General features: G+C 53.6%; 1 protein-coding gene across 1 annotated transcript; it reads left to right on the plus strand.

Moving 5' to 3' along the window:
- The first annotated feature begins 1,265 nt into the window (after nucleotides 1–1,265).
- Nucleotides 1,266–2,993, plus strand: LOC119325564 (mediator of RNA polymerase II transcription subunit 11-like). Its single transcript, XM_037599296.1, has 3 exons — nucleotides 1,266–1,440; nucleotides 1,537–1,653; nucleotides 2,524–2,993. The coding sequence occupies exons 1-3, from the start codon at nucleotides 1,387–1,389 to the stop codon at nucleotides 2,698–2,700; spliced, it is 348 nt and encodes a 115-aa protein (XP_037455193.1). The 5' UTR covers nucleotides 1,266–1,386; the 3' UTR covers nucleotides 2,701–2,993.
- The last annotated feature ends 17,462 nt before the right edge of the window (nucleotides 2,994–20,455 follow it).

Raw genomic sequence — 20,455 nt, forward strand, 5'->3', positions numbered from 1 at the left:
TCTGAGATAGGGTCCATGTATGAGAACAAAGTGTGGACTTTGGTGGACTTGCCCAATGATTGGCAAGCCATAGAAAATAAATGGATCTTCAAGAGGAAGACGGACGCTGATAGTAGTGTTACTATCTACAAAGCTCGACTTGTCGCAAAAAGGTTTTTGACAAGTTCAAGATGTTGACTATAATGAGTTTTTTCTCACTCGCATCGATATATTATGAGTTTGTGTGTTTGCCAAGCATGTTGAAGTCCTAGATGGTCCACATTTATGAAGACTATCTCAAACCCTGTGTCAGGAGGCAAGAACTCCTACTTTGCAAAATGTCAGGAGGCTTGCGGGAAGGATGTCGAGCGGGCATTTGGTGCGCTTCAATCTCGATTTGCTGTTGTCCGATACCCCGCTCTGACCTGGTCGAAATCTCAGATGTGGGAGGTGATGAATTGCTGTGTCATCTTGCACAACATGATCATTGAGAGCGAACATGAAGAGCCAATGTTTGACACTGAACCATATTTCAGGCAGGATCGTCTTGCAACTGTTGATCACCAGGTATCGGCAACATGGGCTGGCTTCCTCAATATGCATCAGGAGATTCGAGACCCACAGGTGCATCAAGAACTGTAGCACGATTTGGTGGAACACCTATGAAGGCTCAAGGGCAACGCCTAGTATGAAGTATTTTAATTTATCTTCAAATTATGAGCATTTTACGTCGAACTATTTGATTTGTATTGATTTCTGTGATGAAGTGGTAAAAAATAGTTTTTGTTGATTTTGTGCCGAAGTGTGCCGAATTTGAGTTTGAAATCGGCGGCTGGGGAAAAACTTGGGGACCGGGTAGCACCCGAGCCCCCACGGCGAAAATATTGCCGGTTAGCCCCCAGGAGGCACTATTTCAAGCCCCTGAAGGCCGAACGGCTGGAGATGCCCTAACCGTGAGAGGAAAACCTTGACCTTTGATGGCGCATTCACGTTCCATAATTTACTCCATGACTTCTTCTCCCTCCGATTATCTCAAGTCCGTCCTTCCAACCATGTTTCTCTGTTTGCTTCGTTGCGTCTAGCATTCTATAGGCGGAGCGGACAATAAAATTTCATTTTGCCTGATGACCCCAAGCCCAAAAATGACGTAACTGTCTCATACCCAAAGGGACATTTGGTACCAAATCAGTAGTAATGGGTAGGAAAACAGTTCTGACCAGATCTTGCTTCCATTTTGATGAGCTTTCCTCGATGAGTTAACTGACTTCTGCTGAGTTTTTTTTTTCAGAAAACTTGTGCTGAAACAGGCTTCTAAGCCCACCAGCACATCACATTAAAAAAAAGGGAAAATCTCAAGGTCGCATCCCGAACGCCGCCCTCGCCTACCTCTCTTCCTCGCCGGCGGCGATGACCCCGCAGGGTAAGAGCAGCTCACTGGAGCGCCTCCACGACGTTGAGCAGGTGACCCGCATCCAGCTCTCCTCTTTCTCCCCTCTGGTCTGATCGATTTGGTCACTGAATCTTGATGTGGCGTCGTGCTCGTTTGTTCTTGTGCAGCGGATAGTACGGGTGGTGGAGCTGTCGGGCGCGGTCATGGAGGAGCTTGGAAACTCGCAGGGTCCCCGCGCCGGCGCCGTAGACGCCCACTGCCGCGAGTTCATGCTCTATATGAAGGTAACCCCATAACCCCCATCCACCCGATGCTCACCGCTCTTAGATCTATATTTGGCCCTTGCTTATGGCTGGATGAAGAGGGGCCAGTGAGGGATGTTTGAACCTGTAACCTGTGGCAGATGGAAATTGGATGTGCAATTTCGAAATGAGCCAACAGAATGAAGCCATGTCACTGGTTCTGAACCTGGAATTGTGTTTTGCTGTAGCTTTTTAGCCCCTTGCTTGCTAGAAGCATCAAGATGGCCTAGTATTAGGGGGAAAAAACATGCTTACCTACGTGCTCGGAGTTTTCTTCCATTTGCTTGATCATGGGATAACATGCTTTGTGATATATTATGCCCATATAGACATAGTGCAAGCTGAAATTTTACTGTGCTTTTTGTGTCCCCTATATTTATTTTGATTTGAACTTGTTGTATTCTGATGGCTTGAGTGCCATTGTTCTGAACTGCAATACTTTTAGTTCCAAGCAAAGCATGGTTCCGTATTGATGAGATGAGATGATGATCAACTAATCTTTTCTTGGAACCTGTGCAGACAGAAAGAATGCTATTCGCTGCCCTGTAGTAATTTTCTGGGGTAATACGCTATCTGCCTGTCTTCACTGCTTATTTGATTGTCATGAAATCAGGATTTGTTGGCAACCGATTTGTTTAGGCCTTTCGGGTGTCATCTAAAATTCTTCTCTGAGCCTTTAACTCAGACACAGTGTTACAGTCTTTCCAGCAGAGTACTAGCCAGATATGTGAACCCATTCATTAATCATACATTCGTATTACAATCACGTCATTGCTTTTTATTACACACAATCTCACATTATGTATATCATGAATCGTGTGTGATAAATACATTGTATTGTGGTTCGAGCAGGAAATACAAACAACTTTGCGTGAGGAAATAAAAAGTGCTTGTGAATATCGTCCATTTGAGAAGTGCGACTATAGTGCAAGAATCGCTAACGAGATTTGTTGCAAAAAGCTGGAGTATGTAATTGAGAAGATGGATGCCATGCAACTAAACATGGAGCAAAGTTCTAATGGAGTTTAGCTAGTTAACAGGCATTCTAGTACCCGGTGGTGAGGTGGTGAGTGCAAAGGCATCATGTGGCTTCCCAACTCCGACTCCTTATGTTCTCTTGCTATACCTAGTGCACGTGTTATATTGTTTGTTTAACTTGAGGTCATTAAAGGATGTAGATGAGAATAATTGTAATAAACTAAAAAGTAGATATATTGCTCATAAGATGTTACTAGTGCTGTACTGCTGTGCATGCCATTGATTTCATATATCAAAGCATTACAGCTCTTTCAGATCCTTCAATTGTATTTCCACTTAGTTAACTTGGAAAATCTTGTCTACTACGGACACCTCTTGCAAATTGCAAAGGAGTTCTAACTTGCAACAAGCTTATTCCCTTAAAGAAAATGTAACTGGTACAGTGTTCGGCTCTACGTACCTTATTAGAGGTAAGCTCTGATAGTTGTTGATTTCCATCGGCAGCATAGTCCAACGGTCACTCGGTGCTGAGGTATGCCTCTGTATAAGCTATGCCAGGCCATGTTTACTTCTTGGTGGAATCCATTGTAACTTTGCATTCATGAATGCTCTAACTGGGTTGACTATTTTTGAGTTTAGTCTTGATGTTCTTCTATGCACTATTCGTGTGCGAGAGATACTTGATACTAGGACTTTAGAGTTATGTTGGAGTGACCAGACCAGAGAGTAGTTTAATTTAATTTTTTTGGTTTAAACATGTACTATGTCGTGCAATCATTTTAATATGCTTATATTTTGATCAGCCACCTTGTTGCATGTTTTCCTAGTAATATTTGTCTTTTGCACCTCTTAGTGATCCTCCTGTTCTCAAATAAATGATGTGGTAGGACTAGGGTTCCTACCAGCGCAGCTACGTAGGTTATAGGGATGAGGTGGAGGTGGACGAGGGCTGGAGCGGGCGCGCCGGCGAGTAGGCGCCGTCGCGGCTAGGGTTTAGGGGCGGCGGCGGTTGGCTGGTGTCGGCTAGGGTTCCGGCTCCTCAGGGAGCCGGGCAACAGAAGATGATAATATCTTTATTGCTTGATCTCAAACCATGTCTTACAACTAGTATTTATAACTTTAGCCTAAGATAACTTGCCTAAAATAACTTGCCTAAGATAACTTGTGGGTCAAGCCCCTAATACTAATGCCCGGTGGGCCTCTTCCTTTTATAGACCAAACCGGTCATAACATCTCTCCCCGCCTGCGCAAACAGCTCGTCCTCGAGCTGGAAGTCTGGATAGTGTTGGCGGAATTCTTCACGCTGCTCCCAAGTAGCCTCCTCCTCCGGAAGGCCTGCCCACTGAACGAGGATGAACCAGACGCCACGACGGAGCTGCGCCTGCAATACCTTTGCCGGCTCTGGAAGAATGCGACCATTGGCGATGGGAGGAAGCGCCGGTGGCTCGCCACGGAAAGGCTTGAGCAGCCCCACATGGAAAATGTCGTGGATGCGAGCGCGGGCCGGAAGCTGAAGACGATAGGCCACCTTCCCAATGCGCTCCAAGATAGGGAAGGGCCCGGCGTAGCGAGGGCCGAGCTTGCGCTTCGCGTGCGGGTCGAGGGACTGCGTAGAGCGATGGAGAAGACGCAGCCACACCCAATCACCCACCGCGAACTCCGCCTCGCGATGATGATCGTCGTAGTAGTGCTTGGCCAGCTGCTGGGCCTGAAGGAGACGCTGACGAACCTCAGCAAGCATCTCGTCACGAGTGCGGATGAGGTCACCCGCAACCTCCGTCCGAGCTGTCTCCGGATCCACCGGAAGTATAGGCGGGGGTGGTCGACCATAGACCACCTCAAATGGCGTAGCGCGCAGGGCGGAGTGATAAGAGGTGTTGTAGCAGTACTCCGCCCAAGAGAGCCAGTCCACCCAAGCGCGAGGCCGATCACCTGTCACACAACGCAAATACATGGCAATGACCTTGTTAACCACCTCGGACTGACCGTCCGTCTGAGGATGGAATGCCGTACTCAGGCGGAGCTAGACACCCGCCATCCTGAAGAGGTCGCGCCAGACATGGCCCGTGAACACGGGGTCTCGATCACTGACGATCGAAGCAGGGAACCCGTGTAGACGGACGATGTCGTCGAAGAAGGCCCGGGCCACGGACGCTGCCGTGTATGGATGGCCGAGCTCTATGAAGTGGGCGTACTTGGAGAAGCGGTCGACCACCGTGAGGATGACCGACTTGCCGCCCACCTTGGGAAGGCCCTCAATGAAGTCCATGGATATGTCCGCCCAGACCTGAGATGGCACCTCCAAGGGCTGGAGTAACCCGGCCGGCCTGAGAGTCTCTATCTTGTTGCGCTGGCATGTCTGACAAGACCGAACCCAGTCGCGGACCAGGGCGCGATCTCCAGGGATGTAGAAGTCGGCGCGAAGACGATGGAGGGTTTTCTGCATACCCTCATGACCCGCCGAGTGGGCGAGCTATAACACCTGGTGACGGAGATCATCCTGCGCCGGAACAAAGACCCGACGCCCATGGAGGAGCAGTCTGTCAGAGAAGTGCCAAGGCTCCTCCAGGTCGCCGGCCGTGAGCTGCTGCTGAAGACGGACGGCGTCGTCGGCCGTCGCAGTGGCGCGGCGAATGTCGGCGAAGAGGCCGAACGTCGGCCCGGAGCGGATGCACAGGGCCACCCCGACGGACTCGTCAGCGGAGGAAGCGAGGTCGGAGTCGCGACGGGACAGCGCGTCGGCCACGGTGTTAAGGTGGCCCGGCCGATACTCGACGGAGAAGTCGAAGCCGAAGAGCTTGCTGATCCACTGGTGCTGCGGCACGGTCGACAGCCGTTGGTCCAGCAAAAACTTCAGGCTGTAGTGGTCGGTGCAAATCTGGAAGGACCGTCCCCACAAGTACGGCCGCCAATGACGAACGGCCTATACAAGGCCAATGAGCTCCCGCTCATATGCTGCCAGCTTAAGATGACGCGGAGTGAAAGGCCGGCTGAAGAAGGCGAGGGGCCCATCGCCCTGATGAAGCACGGCGCCGAACCCTGCGCCCGAGGCGTCATAGTCCACCACAAACGGGCCGCCGAAGTCGGGCATCTGGAGGACGGGGCCCGTCGTGAGGGCCCCCTTGAGGGCCTCGAACGTCGTCGTCGCCTCATCGTCCCAGGCGAAAGCGTCGCGGCGAAGCAACCGCGTGAGGGGCGCCGCGATAAGCCCGAACTCCCGGATAAATTTCCGGTAGTAGCCGACGAGGCCGAGGAACCCGCGGAGAGCCCACGGCGAGTGAGGCGTCGGCCATGCGGAGACGGCTGCCACCTTGTCGGCGTCCATAGCCACCCCGTCGGCCGAGATGACGTGGCCCAAGTAGGCCACCGAAGGCGTCCCGAACGAGCACTTCGAGCGCTTAAGGTGGAGGTGGTGCGCTCGAAGCTCGTTGAAGACGATGGCGACGTGCTGGAGGTGCTCGGCCCAAGACGCACTGTAGATTAGAATATCATCAAAGAAAACGAGCACAAACCGGCGTAAGTAGGGCCTGAGGATGTCGTTCATCAAAGCCTGGAAGGTCGCCGGGGCATTGGTGAGGCCAAAGGGCATCACCAAGAACTCGAAGTGGCCGTGATGAGTCTGAAACGCCGTCTTGGCGATGTCATCCGGGTGCATGCGCACCTGGTGGTACCCCGACCGAAGGTCAAGTTTGGTGAAGAAGCGCGCCCCGTGGAGCTCATCGAGGAGCTCGTCGACCACCGGAATAGGGAACTTGTCCTTAAGTGTGACAGCATTAAGGGCACGGTAGTCGATGCAGAAACGCCATGTGCCGTCTGACTTGCGGACGAGAAGCACCGGCGCGGTAAATGGCGAAGTGGAGAGCCGGATGATGCCTGCCGCGAGCATGAGCGCACACTGCCGCGACAACTCATCCTTCTGCAACTGTGGGTAGCGGTAAGGCCGTACCGCCACCGGCGCGGAGCCTGGCAGAAGATGTATACGGTGATCGTATGTGCGGGCGGGCGGCAGCCTCTGTGGCTCGGTGAAGATGTCCGCGTGCTGCTGGAGGAGGCTCTCCAATAGTGGGTGCTCGGCCATGGCGGTGGTCGTGGCCAGCTAGAGTGGAGTGGTTGGGGCGGCACCTGTCGTGGTTCTAAGCCTGACAGTAGAGTGGGGGGTAGGTATGGAGAGGCAAGGTCCTAGCTATGGAGAGGTTGTAAGCACAAAGGATGTACGAGTTCAGGCCCTTCTCGGAAGAAGTAACAGCCCTACGTCTCGGAGCCCGGAGGCGGTCGAGTGGATTATGAATGTATGGATTACAAGGTGCCGAACCCTTCTGCCTGTGGAGGGGGGTGGCTTATATAGAGTGCGCCAGGACCCCAGCCAGCCCACGTAGGAGAGGGTTTAAGGTGAGTTAAGTCTGGGGCGTTACTGGTAACGCCCCACATAAAGTGCCTTTACTATCATAAAGTCTACTTAATTACAGGCCGTTGCGGTGCAGAGTGCCTCTTGACCTCCTGGTGGTCGAGTGAGTCTTCGTGGTCGAGTCCTTCAGGCCAGTCGAGTGAATCCTCGTTGGTCGACTGGAAGGCGACCTCTTCTAGGGACGTCCTAGGGTAAGTTACTTGGAACAGGTCCATGACCCTACCCTAGGTACATAACCCCATCATTAGCCCCCGAATGGATTGAGGCTTCGAGTGAAGAAGGAGTTGATGTCGTTTCCGATTAACCTTTGCGCTCTAGTTGTGCGCTGTTCTGGATCAAAGAATCTCTTCGTTGACAGGGAGCAATTTGTCTTCGGTCGACTCGATCCATTCTATTTTTGCGTCGAGTGATCTTTCGAGCTTCGACGATCTCCGAGCGACGGATCGCCGGAAACACCGCGTCTGACAGACTGATTTGTTGCTCGCGGATTCCGCGGGGTGCGAAATTTGGGGGCGCGGGCGAAGCGGGGCAGACCGCGGCGTTCGGATGGGACGGGGCATAGACGCCTCGATCTCCGCGCCGCCTTTTTCGCCACGTATCCAGTCCTCATAACTGCTCCCAGATATGATTAGATCGACCGGGCCCACATGTCAGCCACTCGGAAGGGACCTTATAAATGTGCCCGACGAGGATTTCTGTGCTGCGCCTCAGCATTCTCCCTCTCTCCCTCTGCTTCCTTCCTCCCTGCTCAGCGTGCTCGCTCTCGCCCCCGCACCACTTCCCTTCGTGCATCTCACCGGTGACCATGGCCAAGGAGAAGGTGGCGGCGCTGGAGCGTGCCAAGAAGGCGTCGGCATCGGAGAAGGCGAAGGGGAGATCCACCAGCCGCAGAGGGTCCTCGTCCAGATCCCGCCTGCCGAAAGGCTGGGTCCAAGGAGACTGGATCCAGTCGACCATCACGGAGAAGGACCTCCTCGACATGGCCAACGAGGGCTTGATCCCTCACGGAGCTGCGAGGTTGCCGGGGAAGGAGTGGCAGCCACAGCCAGAAGAGGGTGAGTGTGTGCTTCTGGCCACTCATGTTGATCGTGGGTTTTCCTTGCCGCCAAGCATTTTCTTCCGTGGCTTCTTGAATTTCTTTGGAGCGCAGCTCCACCACTTTACCCCAAACTCCATTGCCTATCTTGCTGCATTCGTGTCCATGTGTGAGGGTTTCTTGGGCTGTCGACCGCACTGGAGCTTGTTCAAACGTATCTTCACGTGTCGCTCTCAGACCGTGAAGAAGGCGAGCCCAGGTGATGAGAAGACCCGAGTCGTCCAAATGTGTGGGGGCCTGATGATTCAGGTGAGGAATAATAGCACCTTCCCGCCCATGTCCTTTCCCGAGTCCGTCAGAGGCTGGCAGTCGACTTGGTTCTACTGTCAGGTCCAGTCGACGCCAGGGCAGTCGAGTGGACTCCCTCCGTTTACCATGGACCGAGTGAACAAGCCCTCCCCTCTGAAGCTGATTCCGGAGGAGAAAGCCGACGTGAAGATGTTGATGGAGCGCGTGGTGCAGTTGGTTCGGGAGGGGGTGACGGGCATGGATCTTCTGGAGGTCTTCCTCAGGCGTCGCATCCAACCCCTTCAATTCCGGAGCCACTGCATGTGGTTGTACTGTGGGCCCGAAGACGAGACTAGAGTCCATCCAGAAGAAGTCGACGATGCCACTCTGGAAAGATGGATGGTAGCCGTTACCGGAAACAGGGACAACCCGCGCGGAGCCAGAAGGATTCCTCCACTCGACCACAACAGCGACCCAAACAAGGTACACTTGCTCTGCTTTCCATTGTGTCCTTGTCGTATTCATTTCTGCTAACCCTGCCGACTGGTCGACTGATCCTTGTTTGGGCATCTGCTAGGCCTTCACCGAGCTGTACTCGATGCCCAATGGGGCACAAGCTTCGACTAAGGAAGGCGAGGCGAGCGGGGGCGAGGCGAGCGGGGGCGAGAGCCAGGAAGAGGAGGAATGGGACTCGGATGCTGCAGGGGATGATGACGACGATGATGATGATGAAGGTGATGAAGATGACATCGAGGACGAGGAAGAAGAGGAGGAGGAGGTCGTTCCACCGCGCTCAGAAAGGCGGTCGAAGCTTGTCCACGACCCTTCGACCGAACGTGGTAAGGGGGTTGCGACCGCCGCTCAGTCGACCAAGCGCCCTCGGACCACCTCTCCGGCGCCGACTGAAAAGGCGCCGAAGCAGCCCAGGGCGGCCTCATCGAAGCCGACCAAGCTCCTGCCGAAGATGAAGGTGTCCATCCCCACCATATCAGGGTAATTGTGTTGCTCATATTTTCTTATTCTGTGCGAACTTTATCTCTGGTCGACGCTGAGGTTAGTCGACTGATCCTTTGGAGTTGCAGTGCTGCTACTTCTGAGACCTCGGCCCGGGCCGATGACCACGAGATGGAGGATGCAGCAACTTCGAATCCAGGTACTGTGTTCTTAATACCATTCTTAGTCGACTGACTCGCGATCTCTGATCCTGATCCTTCTCCGCAGCTCCACCCAACACTGTTATCGATCTTCCTGATGATGATGAGGATGAAGAGCCGCTGAAGCACAGGAGGAGTCGGAAAGCGTCCGCCAGTAAGGTGCCTCAGGATGTGCCGACGCCTGAAATTCTGACTGTGGAGGAAGAGAACACCACTCGACACACGGTGACCTTCGCGAATCCACTGACGAGTGCTCAGCAGCCTTCCCTCTTCATGACGCACCACGTCCCGGAGGACCAAGCTGGCGCAGCGAAGGAGGCGATACGCCAGGCGGGACTCATGATGGAGCAGCTGAAGACCATCCGGGACGCGAGCCAGGCAGCTTATGACGCCAGTTCTGCCCTCCAAAGCAATGTCCAGGTCAGTCGACCGCTGTTTGTTCTGTTGGATATGCTACCAAAAACTTTTCTTTTCCGGAATTTATATTAGTCACCCACTGGGTGTGTCGAATAAACTCCGTGTTAGCGGGGGCACGCTGAGTGCACCCGCTGGGTGTAGTCCCCAAGGCTAAGGTCGACTGCTGGCAGTCGGCCTTAGGCTTTATGATGTCAATCTTTCTGTCAGTCGACTGGTCGACTGGATTTCGCAAACCGGTGGGGGCACGCTGAGTGCACCCACTGGGTGTAGTCCCCAAGGCTAAGGTCGACTGCTGGCAGTCGGCCTTAGGCTTTATGATGTCAATCTTTCTGTCAGTCGACTGGTCGACTGGATTTCGCAAACCAGTGGGGGCACGCTGAGTGCACCCACTGGGTGTAGTCCCCAAGGCTAAGGTCGACTGCTGGCAGTCGGCCTTAGGCTTTATGATGTCAATCTTTCTGTCAGTCGACTGGTCGACTGGATTTCGCAAACCGGTGGGGGCACGCTGAGTGCACCCACTGGGTGTAGTCCCCGAGACTGTGGTCGACTGCTTGCAGTTGATCACAGTCTTAGAGAATGCGTCTCGCACACTGTTTTTTTTTTGAGGTCGACTGGTCGACTTTGTCTTCAACAGGATTAGTGGGGGCACGCTGAGTGCACCCACTGGGTGTAGTCCCCGAGACTACGGTCGAATGCTTGTATTCGGCTGTAGTCTTAGAAACGTGTGTTTTTCCCTTTTTCACTCGGAAGTGAGTTACATTTGACGTTTAGTCGATTGGTTCTTTGCAGAACTCCTGTGATCTTGTGGCTCGCTACTCAGAGCTGGAACAAAAACATACTCAAGTCGAGCTGAGCTTGAAGCTGGTTCAGGAGAAGCTGACAAAGGCAAAGGAGGAGACCGAAGGTATGTTTGGTGAGACCCTGACGACTGCTTTTTCCCTTGCTTGTTTCGGCATCTGATCTCGCTGTAACTTGCAGGTAAGGTAAGGGAGGCCCAGCAGAAGAAAGACCTTGAGCTAGCTGAGAAGATCAAGCTTGCTGACGAGAAGTTAGCTTCATTCACCAAGCTCGAACAAGACAATACCAATCTGAAAACTGCTCTTGGGATTGCCAACAAGGAAGTCAGTCGACTGAGAACTGACAAAGCTGCCTTGACCGACCAAGTCAGCAAATTGACTGAGAAGAAAACTGAACTGGAGGCCTTCCTGAGTGGCCTTGCCAAGAAGCTGTTTCTTATGCTTGAAGGTAAACCTCCATGTTTGGCAAATATTTCCAACTGTGGCTTCTTCCATTCGACTATCCCCTTGACTTAGTGATCACCCTTGCAGAATTTTGTCAAAACTTTGAAGAGGAAACCAGCCGACTGGAGCCAAACCTTGACCCCGTCAATTCTCCGGTGAATGACGAAGTTGCCATGGATGTTTTCCGACTGGAGTCTCGTGTCGCAGCTGTCGTGGACTATCTCGCAAGGCTGAAGGCCGCCACATCTCGCATCGACTCGACGCTCTGGCCTGAGGAGACACTTCAGAATGACCTTGAGTCGCTGATGGCCCGCTTGAACACGATCCCTGGTCGAGTGCAGGAGTGGAAGAAGTCCTCGGCTCGGTGTGGTGCAGATGTCGCTCTGTGTCTGGCCCGAGTCCACTGCAAAGATGCACGAGAGGAGAAGCTGGCGGCCCTTCGGGTGGCCAATACCAAGAAGCACGACTTCAGGTCCTTTATGGAGACTTTCCTTGCAGCTGCCACTCGGATTGCCGACGGAATTGACCTTGATGAATTTGTTGCACCTTCCAGCCCTCCACAGGAGGGGTAAAAAACTTCTTCTGGCTCGACTCTTTAAATTTGCCTCGGTATGCCGAGTGGAATTGTAACCGACAAACTTTAACAGGCTTGACGCCTGAGCGCTTTCGGTTCCTTTAGATATCGATTCGAACTTGAATTTGGCGCTTGAATATGATTACCTTCGGCTCAAAATGTCTTTTGCAGGTTCAAAGCAAGGTGCCTGTGCTTAGGCGAGCGTTTGGACTGCAGCTAAGCCTCCGAGTGAGAGGATCGCTCTTCACTCGGTAGGATTTTCACAACTTAGGCGAGTGCTTGGACTGCAGCTAAGCCCCCGAGTGGAAGGCTGGCTTACCACTCGGTAGGATTTTGATAAACTTAGGCGAGTCCTTGGACTGCAGCTAAGCCTCCGAGTGAGAGGATCGCTCTTCACTCGGTAGGATTTTCACAACTTAGGCGAGTGCTTGGACTGCAGCTAAGCCCCCGAGTGGAAGGCTGGCTTACCACTCGGTAGGATTTTGATAAACTTAGGCGAGTCCTTGGACTGCAGCTAAGCCTCCGAGTGGAAGGCTGGCTTACCACTCGGTAGGATTTTGATAAACTTAGGCGAAACGGATTCGCAGCTAAGCCTCCGAGTGAGAGTCTGGCTCACCACTCGGTAGGATTTTTACAAACTTAGGCGAAACGGATTCGCGGCTAAGTCACCCACTGAGGGGGAGTTTTTATGTGGACAAAAATAAAAAGTGATGACACTATTATTTCCAAACCCATGAACTACAGAAGTACTTTATTGCAACTCATCCGAGTGATAAAACTTAAGTGTAAAATGGGCGGAGTAGCTCCACGTTCCAAGCTCGGGGCTCGTCGATATTATGCTCAACGTTGTAAAGACGGTACGCCCCGTTGTGGAGAACCTTGGTGACGATGAAGGGACCTTCCCAAGAAGGAGCAAGCTTGTGTGGTTTGTGCTGATCCACTCGGAGAACCAAATCCCCTTCCTGGAAGGCTCGACCTCTCACATTTCGGGCGTGGAAACGGCGCAGATCTTGTTGGTAGATGGTCGACCGGATCAGAGCCATCTCCCTTTCTTCCTCTAAAAGGTCGACTGCGTCCTGCCGCGCTTGTTCAGCTTCTGCTTCGTTGTAGATTTCGACTCGAGGAGCATTGTGGAGAAGATCACTCGGCAAGACTGCTTCGGCTCCATAGACCAAGAAGAATGGAGTTCTTCCGGTCGACCGATTGGGCGTGGTCCGCAGTCCCCAGAGTACAGATGGAAGTTCGTCGACCCAAGCTCCAGCCGCGTGTTTGAGATCACGCATCAGTCGCGGCTTCAGTCCCTTGAGAATCAGTCCATTAGCTCGCTCTGCTTGTCCATTCGACTGCGGATGGGCGACTGATGCGTAGTCGACCCGTGTGCCCTGGGAGTTGCAGAAGGTTCTGAATTCCTCTGAGTCAAAGTTCGACCCATTATCCGTAATGATGCTGTGCGGGACTCCATATCTGAATATTAGTGCCCTGATGAAGCTAACAGCAGTACCGGTGTCGAGGCTCTTGATTGGTTTAGCCTCGATCCACTTGGTGAACTTGTCGACTGCCACCAGTACATGCGTGAAGCCACTTCGTCCTGTTCTCAAAGGGCCGACCATGTCCAGCCCCCAGACTGTAAAAGGCCAGACGAGTGGGATGGTCTTCAAAGCTGACGCAGGTTTGTGTGACATATTCGAGTAGAACTGACATCCCTCGCACTTATCCACTATCTCCTTTGCCATCTCATTCGCCTTGGGCCAGTAAAATCCGGCTCGGTATGCTTTGGCCACGATGGTCCGGGAGGACGCATGATGACCACAGGTCCCCGAGTGAATATCATTGAGGATGAGTCGACCTTCTTCTGGTGTTATGCACTTCTGACCGACTCCAGTCGTGCTCTCTCTGTATAATTGTCCTTTGATGACGGTAAAGGCCTTAGATCGACGGACGATCTGTCGAGCCTCTTCCTCATCCTCCGGAAGCTCTTTCCTCAAGATATATGCGACATACGGAATCGTCCAGTCGGGAATGACTACCAAAACCTCCATGATCAAGTCGACCACCGCTGGGACTTCAACTTCAGTCGGATCTGTGGCACTCTTGGGCTGCGGAGTTTCTTCGGTGAAAGGATCTTCTTTGACTGACGGAGTATGTATATGCTCCAAGAACACACCACTCGGAATGGCTTCTCTCTTGGAGCCTATCTTTGCTAGATCATCAGCTGCTTGATTTTTCAGTCGGGGTATATGATGGAGCTCCAACCCCTCGAACTTTTTCTCCAGCTTCCTCACTGCACTGCAGTATCCAGTCATGGCTGGGCTTCTCACGTCCCACTCTTTCATCACCTGATTGACCACTAAATCCGAGTCGCCATAGACCATTAGGCGACGGACGCCGAGTGAAATGGCCATGCGCAACCCATATAGGAGGGCCTCATATTCTGCCTCATTGTTGGAGGAATCAAAGTGAATCTGGAGCACATATCTGAGCTTATCTCCTCTGGGGGAAACCAGGACAACCCCAGCACCGGAACCATTCAACATCTTAGAACCATCGAAAAACATGGTCCAATGCTCCGAGTGAACTTCAGTCGGCTGCTGCTGTTCGATCCACTCGGCGAGGAAATCTGCTATTGCCTGGGACTTAATGGCTTTCTTTGCCTCAAACTTGATATCAAGGGGAAGAAGTTCAATCGCCCATTTGGCCACTCGACCAGTTGCATCTCTGTTGTGCAAAATCTCTGATAGTGGAGCGTCGCTGACGACTGTGATTGAATGGTCAGAGAAATAATGAGCAACCTTCTTTGTGGTCATGTATATTCCATACACAAGCTTCTGATAATGAGGATATCTCTGCTTGGATGGAGTCAAGACTTCAGACAAATAATACACTGGGCGCTGAACTTTGAGAGCTTTTCCTTCTTCTTCCCGCTCGACCGTTAGCACAGTACTGACGACTTGTCCTGTGGCTGCGATGTAGAGCAACAGAGGCTCTTTGCTGATTGGAGCAGCAACCACCGGCTGGGTGGAGAGCAGAGCTTTTAGCTCGGCAAACGCTGCATCAGCTTCTGGAGTCCACTCGAACTTGTCAGCCTTCTTCATCAGTCGGTAAAGAGGCAATGCCTTTTCACCGAGTCGTGAGATGAATCGACTTAATGCGGCCAAGCATCCAGTAAGCTTCTGGACATCGTGCACTCGCACAGGGCGTTTCATTCGGAGAATAGTGCCAATCTTTTCTGGGTTGGCGTCGATTCCCCGTTCGGAAACGAGAAAACCGAGTAACTTGCCACCAGGAACTCCAAATGTGCACTTTGATGGATTGAGCTTGATATCATACCTTCTGAGGTTGGCAAATGTTTCGGCGAGGTCAGCGAGCAGGTCGGAACCTTTTCGTGACTTGACAACAATATCATCCATATAAGCTTCCACATTCCGACTGATTTGAGTGAGTAGACACTTCTGGATCATTCGCATAAATGTGGCTCCGGCATTCTTGAGGCCGAATGGCATGGTGATATAGCAGAAGCACCCGAATGGAGTGATGAAAGCTGTTTTTACTTCATCGGGCCCATACAGACGGATCTGGTGGTACCCAGAGTAAGCATCTAAAAAAGACAACCTCTCGCATCCCGCGGTCGAGTCAACAATTTGATCTATGCGAGGGAGAGGAAAGTGATCTTTCGGGCAGGCCCGGTTGATGTGCTTGAAATCAATGCACATTCGGAGCGACTTGTCCTTCTTAGGAACCATGACGACATTAGCGAGCCACTCGGAGTGGAATATCTCTCGGATAAATCCTGCCGCCAACAGTCGAGCCACTTCTTCACCGATGGCCTTTCTCTTCTGGACGGCGGACCGCCGAAGATGTTCTTTGACTGGCTTTGCAGACGAGTCGACTCTTAGGCGATGCTCAGCCAGTCCCCTGGGAACACCTGGCATGTCAGCGGGCTTCCATGCAAAAATGTCCCAGTTCTCACGGAGAAACTGGATGAGCGCTTCTTCCTATTTTGGGTCGAGTGTTGTGGAGATGCGGGTCGGAGCTGCTTCGGGGTCGGTCGGGTGAATGTGAACAGGCTTCGTCTCACCGGACGACTGGAATGCAGATTCTGTGGCGGGCTTCTTGGATCGCAGCAAGTCACTCGGATCTGCGTTTTGCTTGTATTCTTCGAACTCGACCGCTGTCACTTGGGAATCGGCAATTTTGGAGCCCTTCTGAAAGCACTCCTCTGCCTTTTTCCTATCACCGGTGACAGTGATCACACCTTTGGGACCGGGCATCTTCAATTTGAGGTACACGTAACATGGTCGAGCCATGAACCGTGCATAGGCTGGTCTCCCCAAAATGGCATGATATGCACTTTGAAAATCCACGACCTCAAACGTCAACTTTTCTTTGCGAAAATGCTTTGAATCGCCAAACACTACGTCCAAAGCTATCTGGCCGAGTGACTCGGCCTTCTTCCCTGGTATAACTCCATGGAAGCTCATGTTACTAGTGCTCAGCCGGGACATCGGAATGCCCATACCTTTCAGCGTGTCTGCATATAACAGATTCAGCCCACTCCCACCGTCCATCAGCACCTTTGTCAGTCGAGTGCCTTCGACAACTGGATCGACCACCAAAGCTTGCCTCCCAGGGGTGGCAATATGAGTCGGGTGATCAGATTGGTCGAATGTGATGGGTGTTTGAGACCACTTCAGATAATTTGCCTTTGCTGGGGCAACCATGTTAACCTCTCGGTTAATCACTTTCAGTCGACTTCTGCTTTCCACATCTGCGAAGATCATCAGAGTGGAGTTGATATGCGGATATCCTCCCTCACTGTCCTCTTTGTCTTCGGCCTTGTCCGGCTCCTTCTCCTTGTCCTTAGACTGTTTTCCCTGAAACTGCTGGATCAGGAGTCGACATTGGCGAGTGGTGTGCTTTGGGTAAATGATATTCCCCTCTTCATCTTTCTTCGTGTGAATATGACACGGCATATCCATCACGTCGTTCCCTTCTTTATCCTTTACCTTCTTGGGGTTCCAGGATCCTTTTGGTTTCCCCTTAAACTTTCCTTGAGTCACGGCCAGAGCCTCTCCAGGAGCTGCCGGCTCAGCCTTCCGCTTCTGTTTCCGACTGGTGTTTCCTTTTTCCGACTGACTCGGCTTGTGCTTGCCGCTTCGGAGTCGGTCTTCTTCTTCGCCGTTGGCGTACTTGGTAGCAATCTCCATCATCCGACTCAAGGTCATGTCACCGGTTCGACCAAATTTCAAACTCAGTTCTCTGTTCTTGACACCATCTTTGAAGGCGCATACTGCCTGATGGTCAGAGACATTTTCCACAGTGTAGTGCAAAGTGATCCACCTCTGAATATACTCTCTGAGAGTCTCATTGGTTTTCTGCACGCAGACTTGCAACTCTGTCAATCCCGCTGGTCGCTTGCAAGTCCCTTCGAACGTTCTGACGAACACTCGGGACAGATCTTCCCAAGTGTAAATGCTGCTAGGAGGCAATTGAGTCAACCATGCCCTGGCAGAACCTTCCAACATGAGGGGCAAATGCTTCATGGCCACCTCGTCGTTCCCACCACCGATCTGAACTGCCACTCGGTAGTCTTCAAGCCAAGTTTCAGGCTTAGACTCACCAGTGAACTTGCTGACTCCTGTTGCCAGCCTGAAATTGGGGGGGGGGGATAACTGCGGCTCTGATAGCTCTGCTGAAACATTCAGGACCAGAAACATGAACTCGACTGCTCGTGGGTACATCTCTGTCGAGTGCACCTCGATGGGCTCTGTTCCGGTCGACCAACCCTTGCACGATAATGGATCGCGCGTCGAAGCCTGGCTCTCTGGGGTCAACTGGAACCCTACGCCCTGTACTGTACTGACGCCTATCATCTGGCTGCCGAGGAGCGTAAGACCCACCCCTCGGAGGGGAATAGGGCACTCGACGCCTATCATCTCGGTCGAGTCTGTCGCCATATTGATCTCGCCGATTCTCACGCCCTTCGCGCCGCGGAGGCGATCTGGGGCTGTGAGCCGACTGAACCGTATTCACAGTGACGGATCGACTATGAATTCTGTTGCGCGACTGAGACACGGCTGAATTCTGATCTCCTGCTGCTCGGAGCAGATCCCTGATCTGCAGCAAACCTCTGCCAGCCTCTGACTGCGAAGGCTGAATGGACTCTGCTATACGGGTCGCAGCTGCTAAATTCTGAATTGGGGTTTGATATACCTGAGTCGGCGGGAAGAGTTGACGTCGACTGGTGTCGGGAACTCGTTGCCGCGCGCGCTCGTCGAGTGCTCGCTGAAGGTTCTCCAGTCGAGTGCGCTCGGCCAAATTGGCCAGACGCGCCTCCTCCAAGGCACGAGCCTCGGGGGTTTCTCCTGCGATGGGAATACGCAGGGGATCCTCGTTCCTGCGGCGAAGCTCTTCTCTTTGCAGAGAGTCGAGTGGCTCGGGCTGGTACTCTTCGTAGCCTCGAGCAGGGTCGCCGCCGTCGCCTGCTCCACCACCGCGGGCGAAGCCAGGAGGGCTGTGGGGCCCGTCGACCATCAAGATTTCCGCCGCTGGATCACTGCTTCCGCACTCGGATGCAGTCTCTCCGGAGCCAGTCGACTGATCGAACAAGCCGTAGAGAGATTCGTTGGGCTCGATTGCCGCAACTTGTGTAGTGGTCGACTGGCGAGCCACCGCGTGACTCACCCATCGCTGAAGCCTCGACCGGCCTGAGCGCTTGCGCTGGCGGGAGACCGGGAGGGTGGAAGATGGAGGAGCCGACCGATACTGGGTCGATGGTTGCCGCAGCAGAACGCCGCGGACACATGCGCGAAAATGCGTCGCACCGCGGACGGGGAGCGCATCTACGTCGAGTGGAGCCTCCTGGAGCCATGCGGAGTCGTCGGCGATGAAGGTGAGAGTGCCGAGACGGATCTCTTGACCCTCGATCAAAACTCCAGCAGACACCATGATGAAAATACTCGGAAGAATTGCAACTTCTCCACAAAATCGCTAAAACACCAGCCCCACGGTGGGCGCCAACTGTCGTGGTTCTAAGCCTGACAGTAGAGTGGGGGGTAGGTATGGAGAGGCAAGGTCCTAGCTATGGAGAGGTTGTAAGCACAAAGGATGTACGAGTTCAGGCCCTTCTCGGAAGAAGTAACAGCCCTACGTCTCGGAGCCCGGAGGCGGTCGAGTGGATTATGAATGTATGGATTACAAGGTGCCGAACCCTTCTGCCTGTGGAGGGGGGTGGCTTATATAGAGTGCGCCAGGACCCCAGCCAGCCCACGTAGGAGAGGGTTTAAGGTGAGTTAAGTCTGGGGCGTTACTGGTAACGCCCCACATAAAGTGCCTTTACTATCATAAAGTCTACTTAATTACAGGCCGTTGCGGTGCAGAGTGCCTCTTGACCTCCTGGTGGTCGAGTGAGTCTTCGTGGTCGAGTCCTTCAGGCCAGTCGAGTGAATCCTCGTTGGTCGACTGGAAGGCGACCTCTTCTAGGGATGTCCTAGGGTAAGTTACTTGGAACAGGTCCATGACCCTACCCTAGGTACATAACCCCATCAGCACCCCCAATGCCGTCCCACCGAATGCGGCGGCCCAACCGCCAGAAGGTCATCGTCAGCGCGTCGAAATCCCATAGAATAGGACCAAGTGTGCGTAGGAAGTCGACGCCGAGGATGAAGTCGAAGCAGCCCAAGTCGATGCCGGCGCAGGTGATGGTGAAGTGCTCGTCGCCGATAGTGATGGGCACGTCGCGGGCGAGCCCGTGGCAGCGGAGACGGTCGCCATTAGAGACTGTGACTCGCAACTGCTCACCGCCGGTTGGCTGTAATGTAAGGCGCTGCATGGTGGTCTCCGGCAGGAAGTTATGCGTTGACCCTGTATCCACTAGGGCCACCAGGCGCTCGCCCTGGATCATGACCGGTAAGAGCATCGTCCGTTCATCACGGATGCCAGCCAGCGCGTGTAGGGACACCACGAGGGCGGTGGCCGGGGCGGGCACGGGTGCCGCTGCGGGCTCCGCAAGGGCTGGAGCACCGAGGCCATCCTCCAGTGTCTCCTCCTCAGTTTCGTCTGTCATCTCCAGGTAGAAGAGGCGGGGACAGACATGGCCCGGTACATAGGGCGCATCATAGTTGAAACACAAGCCCAGGCGCCGGCGTTCCAGCTGTTCCGCCTGAGTGAGGCGCCTGAATGGCCGCGTCGGTGCCGGGGTGGGTGCCGGGGCGGCTGTGGACGACGCCGGTGCTGCCGGAGACGGCCGGGGAAGCTGTCGGGCCCCACGTGGCACGGATGGACGCGTTAAGGCCTGGGCGCGCTGCTCGAACGCCCGGGCATAGTACATGGCCGTCTGAAGGTCTTGGGGCCCCATCATCTCGACATCCACGTGGATGTGGTCGGGAAGACCGCCGATGAAAAGCTCCGCCTGCTGTAAGGCCGTCACACCGGGCGCGTGGCACGCCAGGGCCTGGAAGCGGTCGGCGAAGTCCTGCACCGTGGAGGTGAACGGCAAGCGGCCTAACTCGGCCAAGCGGCTCCCGCGGACCGGTGGCCTGAAACGAAGAAGGCACAGCTCTCGAAAACGATCCCACGGGGGCATGCCGCCCTCGTCCTACTCGAGGGCGTAGTACCATGTCTGGGCGGCCCCGCGGAGATGGTAGGAAGCCAGCCAAGTACGCTCCGACGCGGGTGTGCGTTGTCCGCGGAAGA

Source organism: Triticum dicoccoides, chromosome 6B (assembly GCF_002162155.2).
Source record: "Triticum dicoccoides isolate Atlit2015 ecotype Zavitan chromosome 6B, WEW_v2.0, whole genome shotgun sequence".
Lineage (NCBI taxonomy): Eukaryota > Viridiplantae > Streptophyta > Magnoliopsida > Poales > Poaceae > Triticum > Triticum dicoccoides.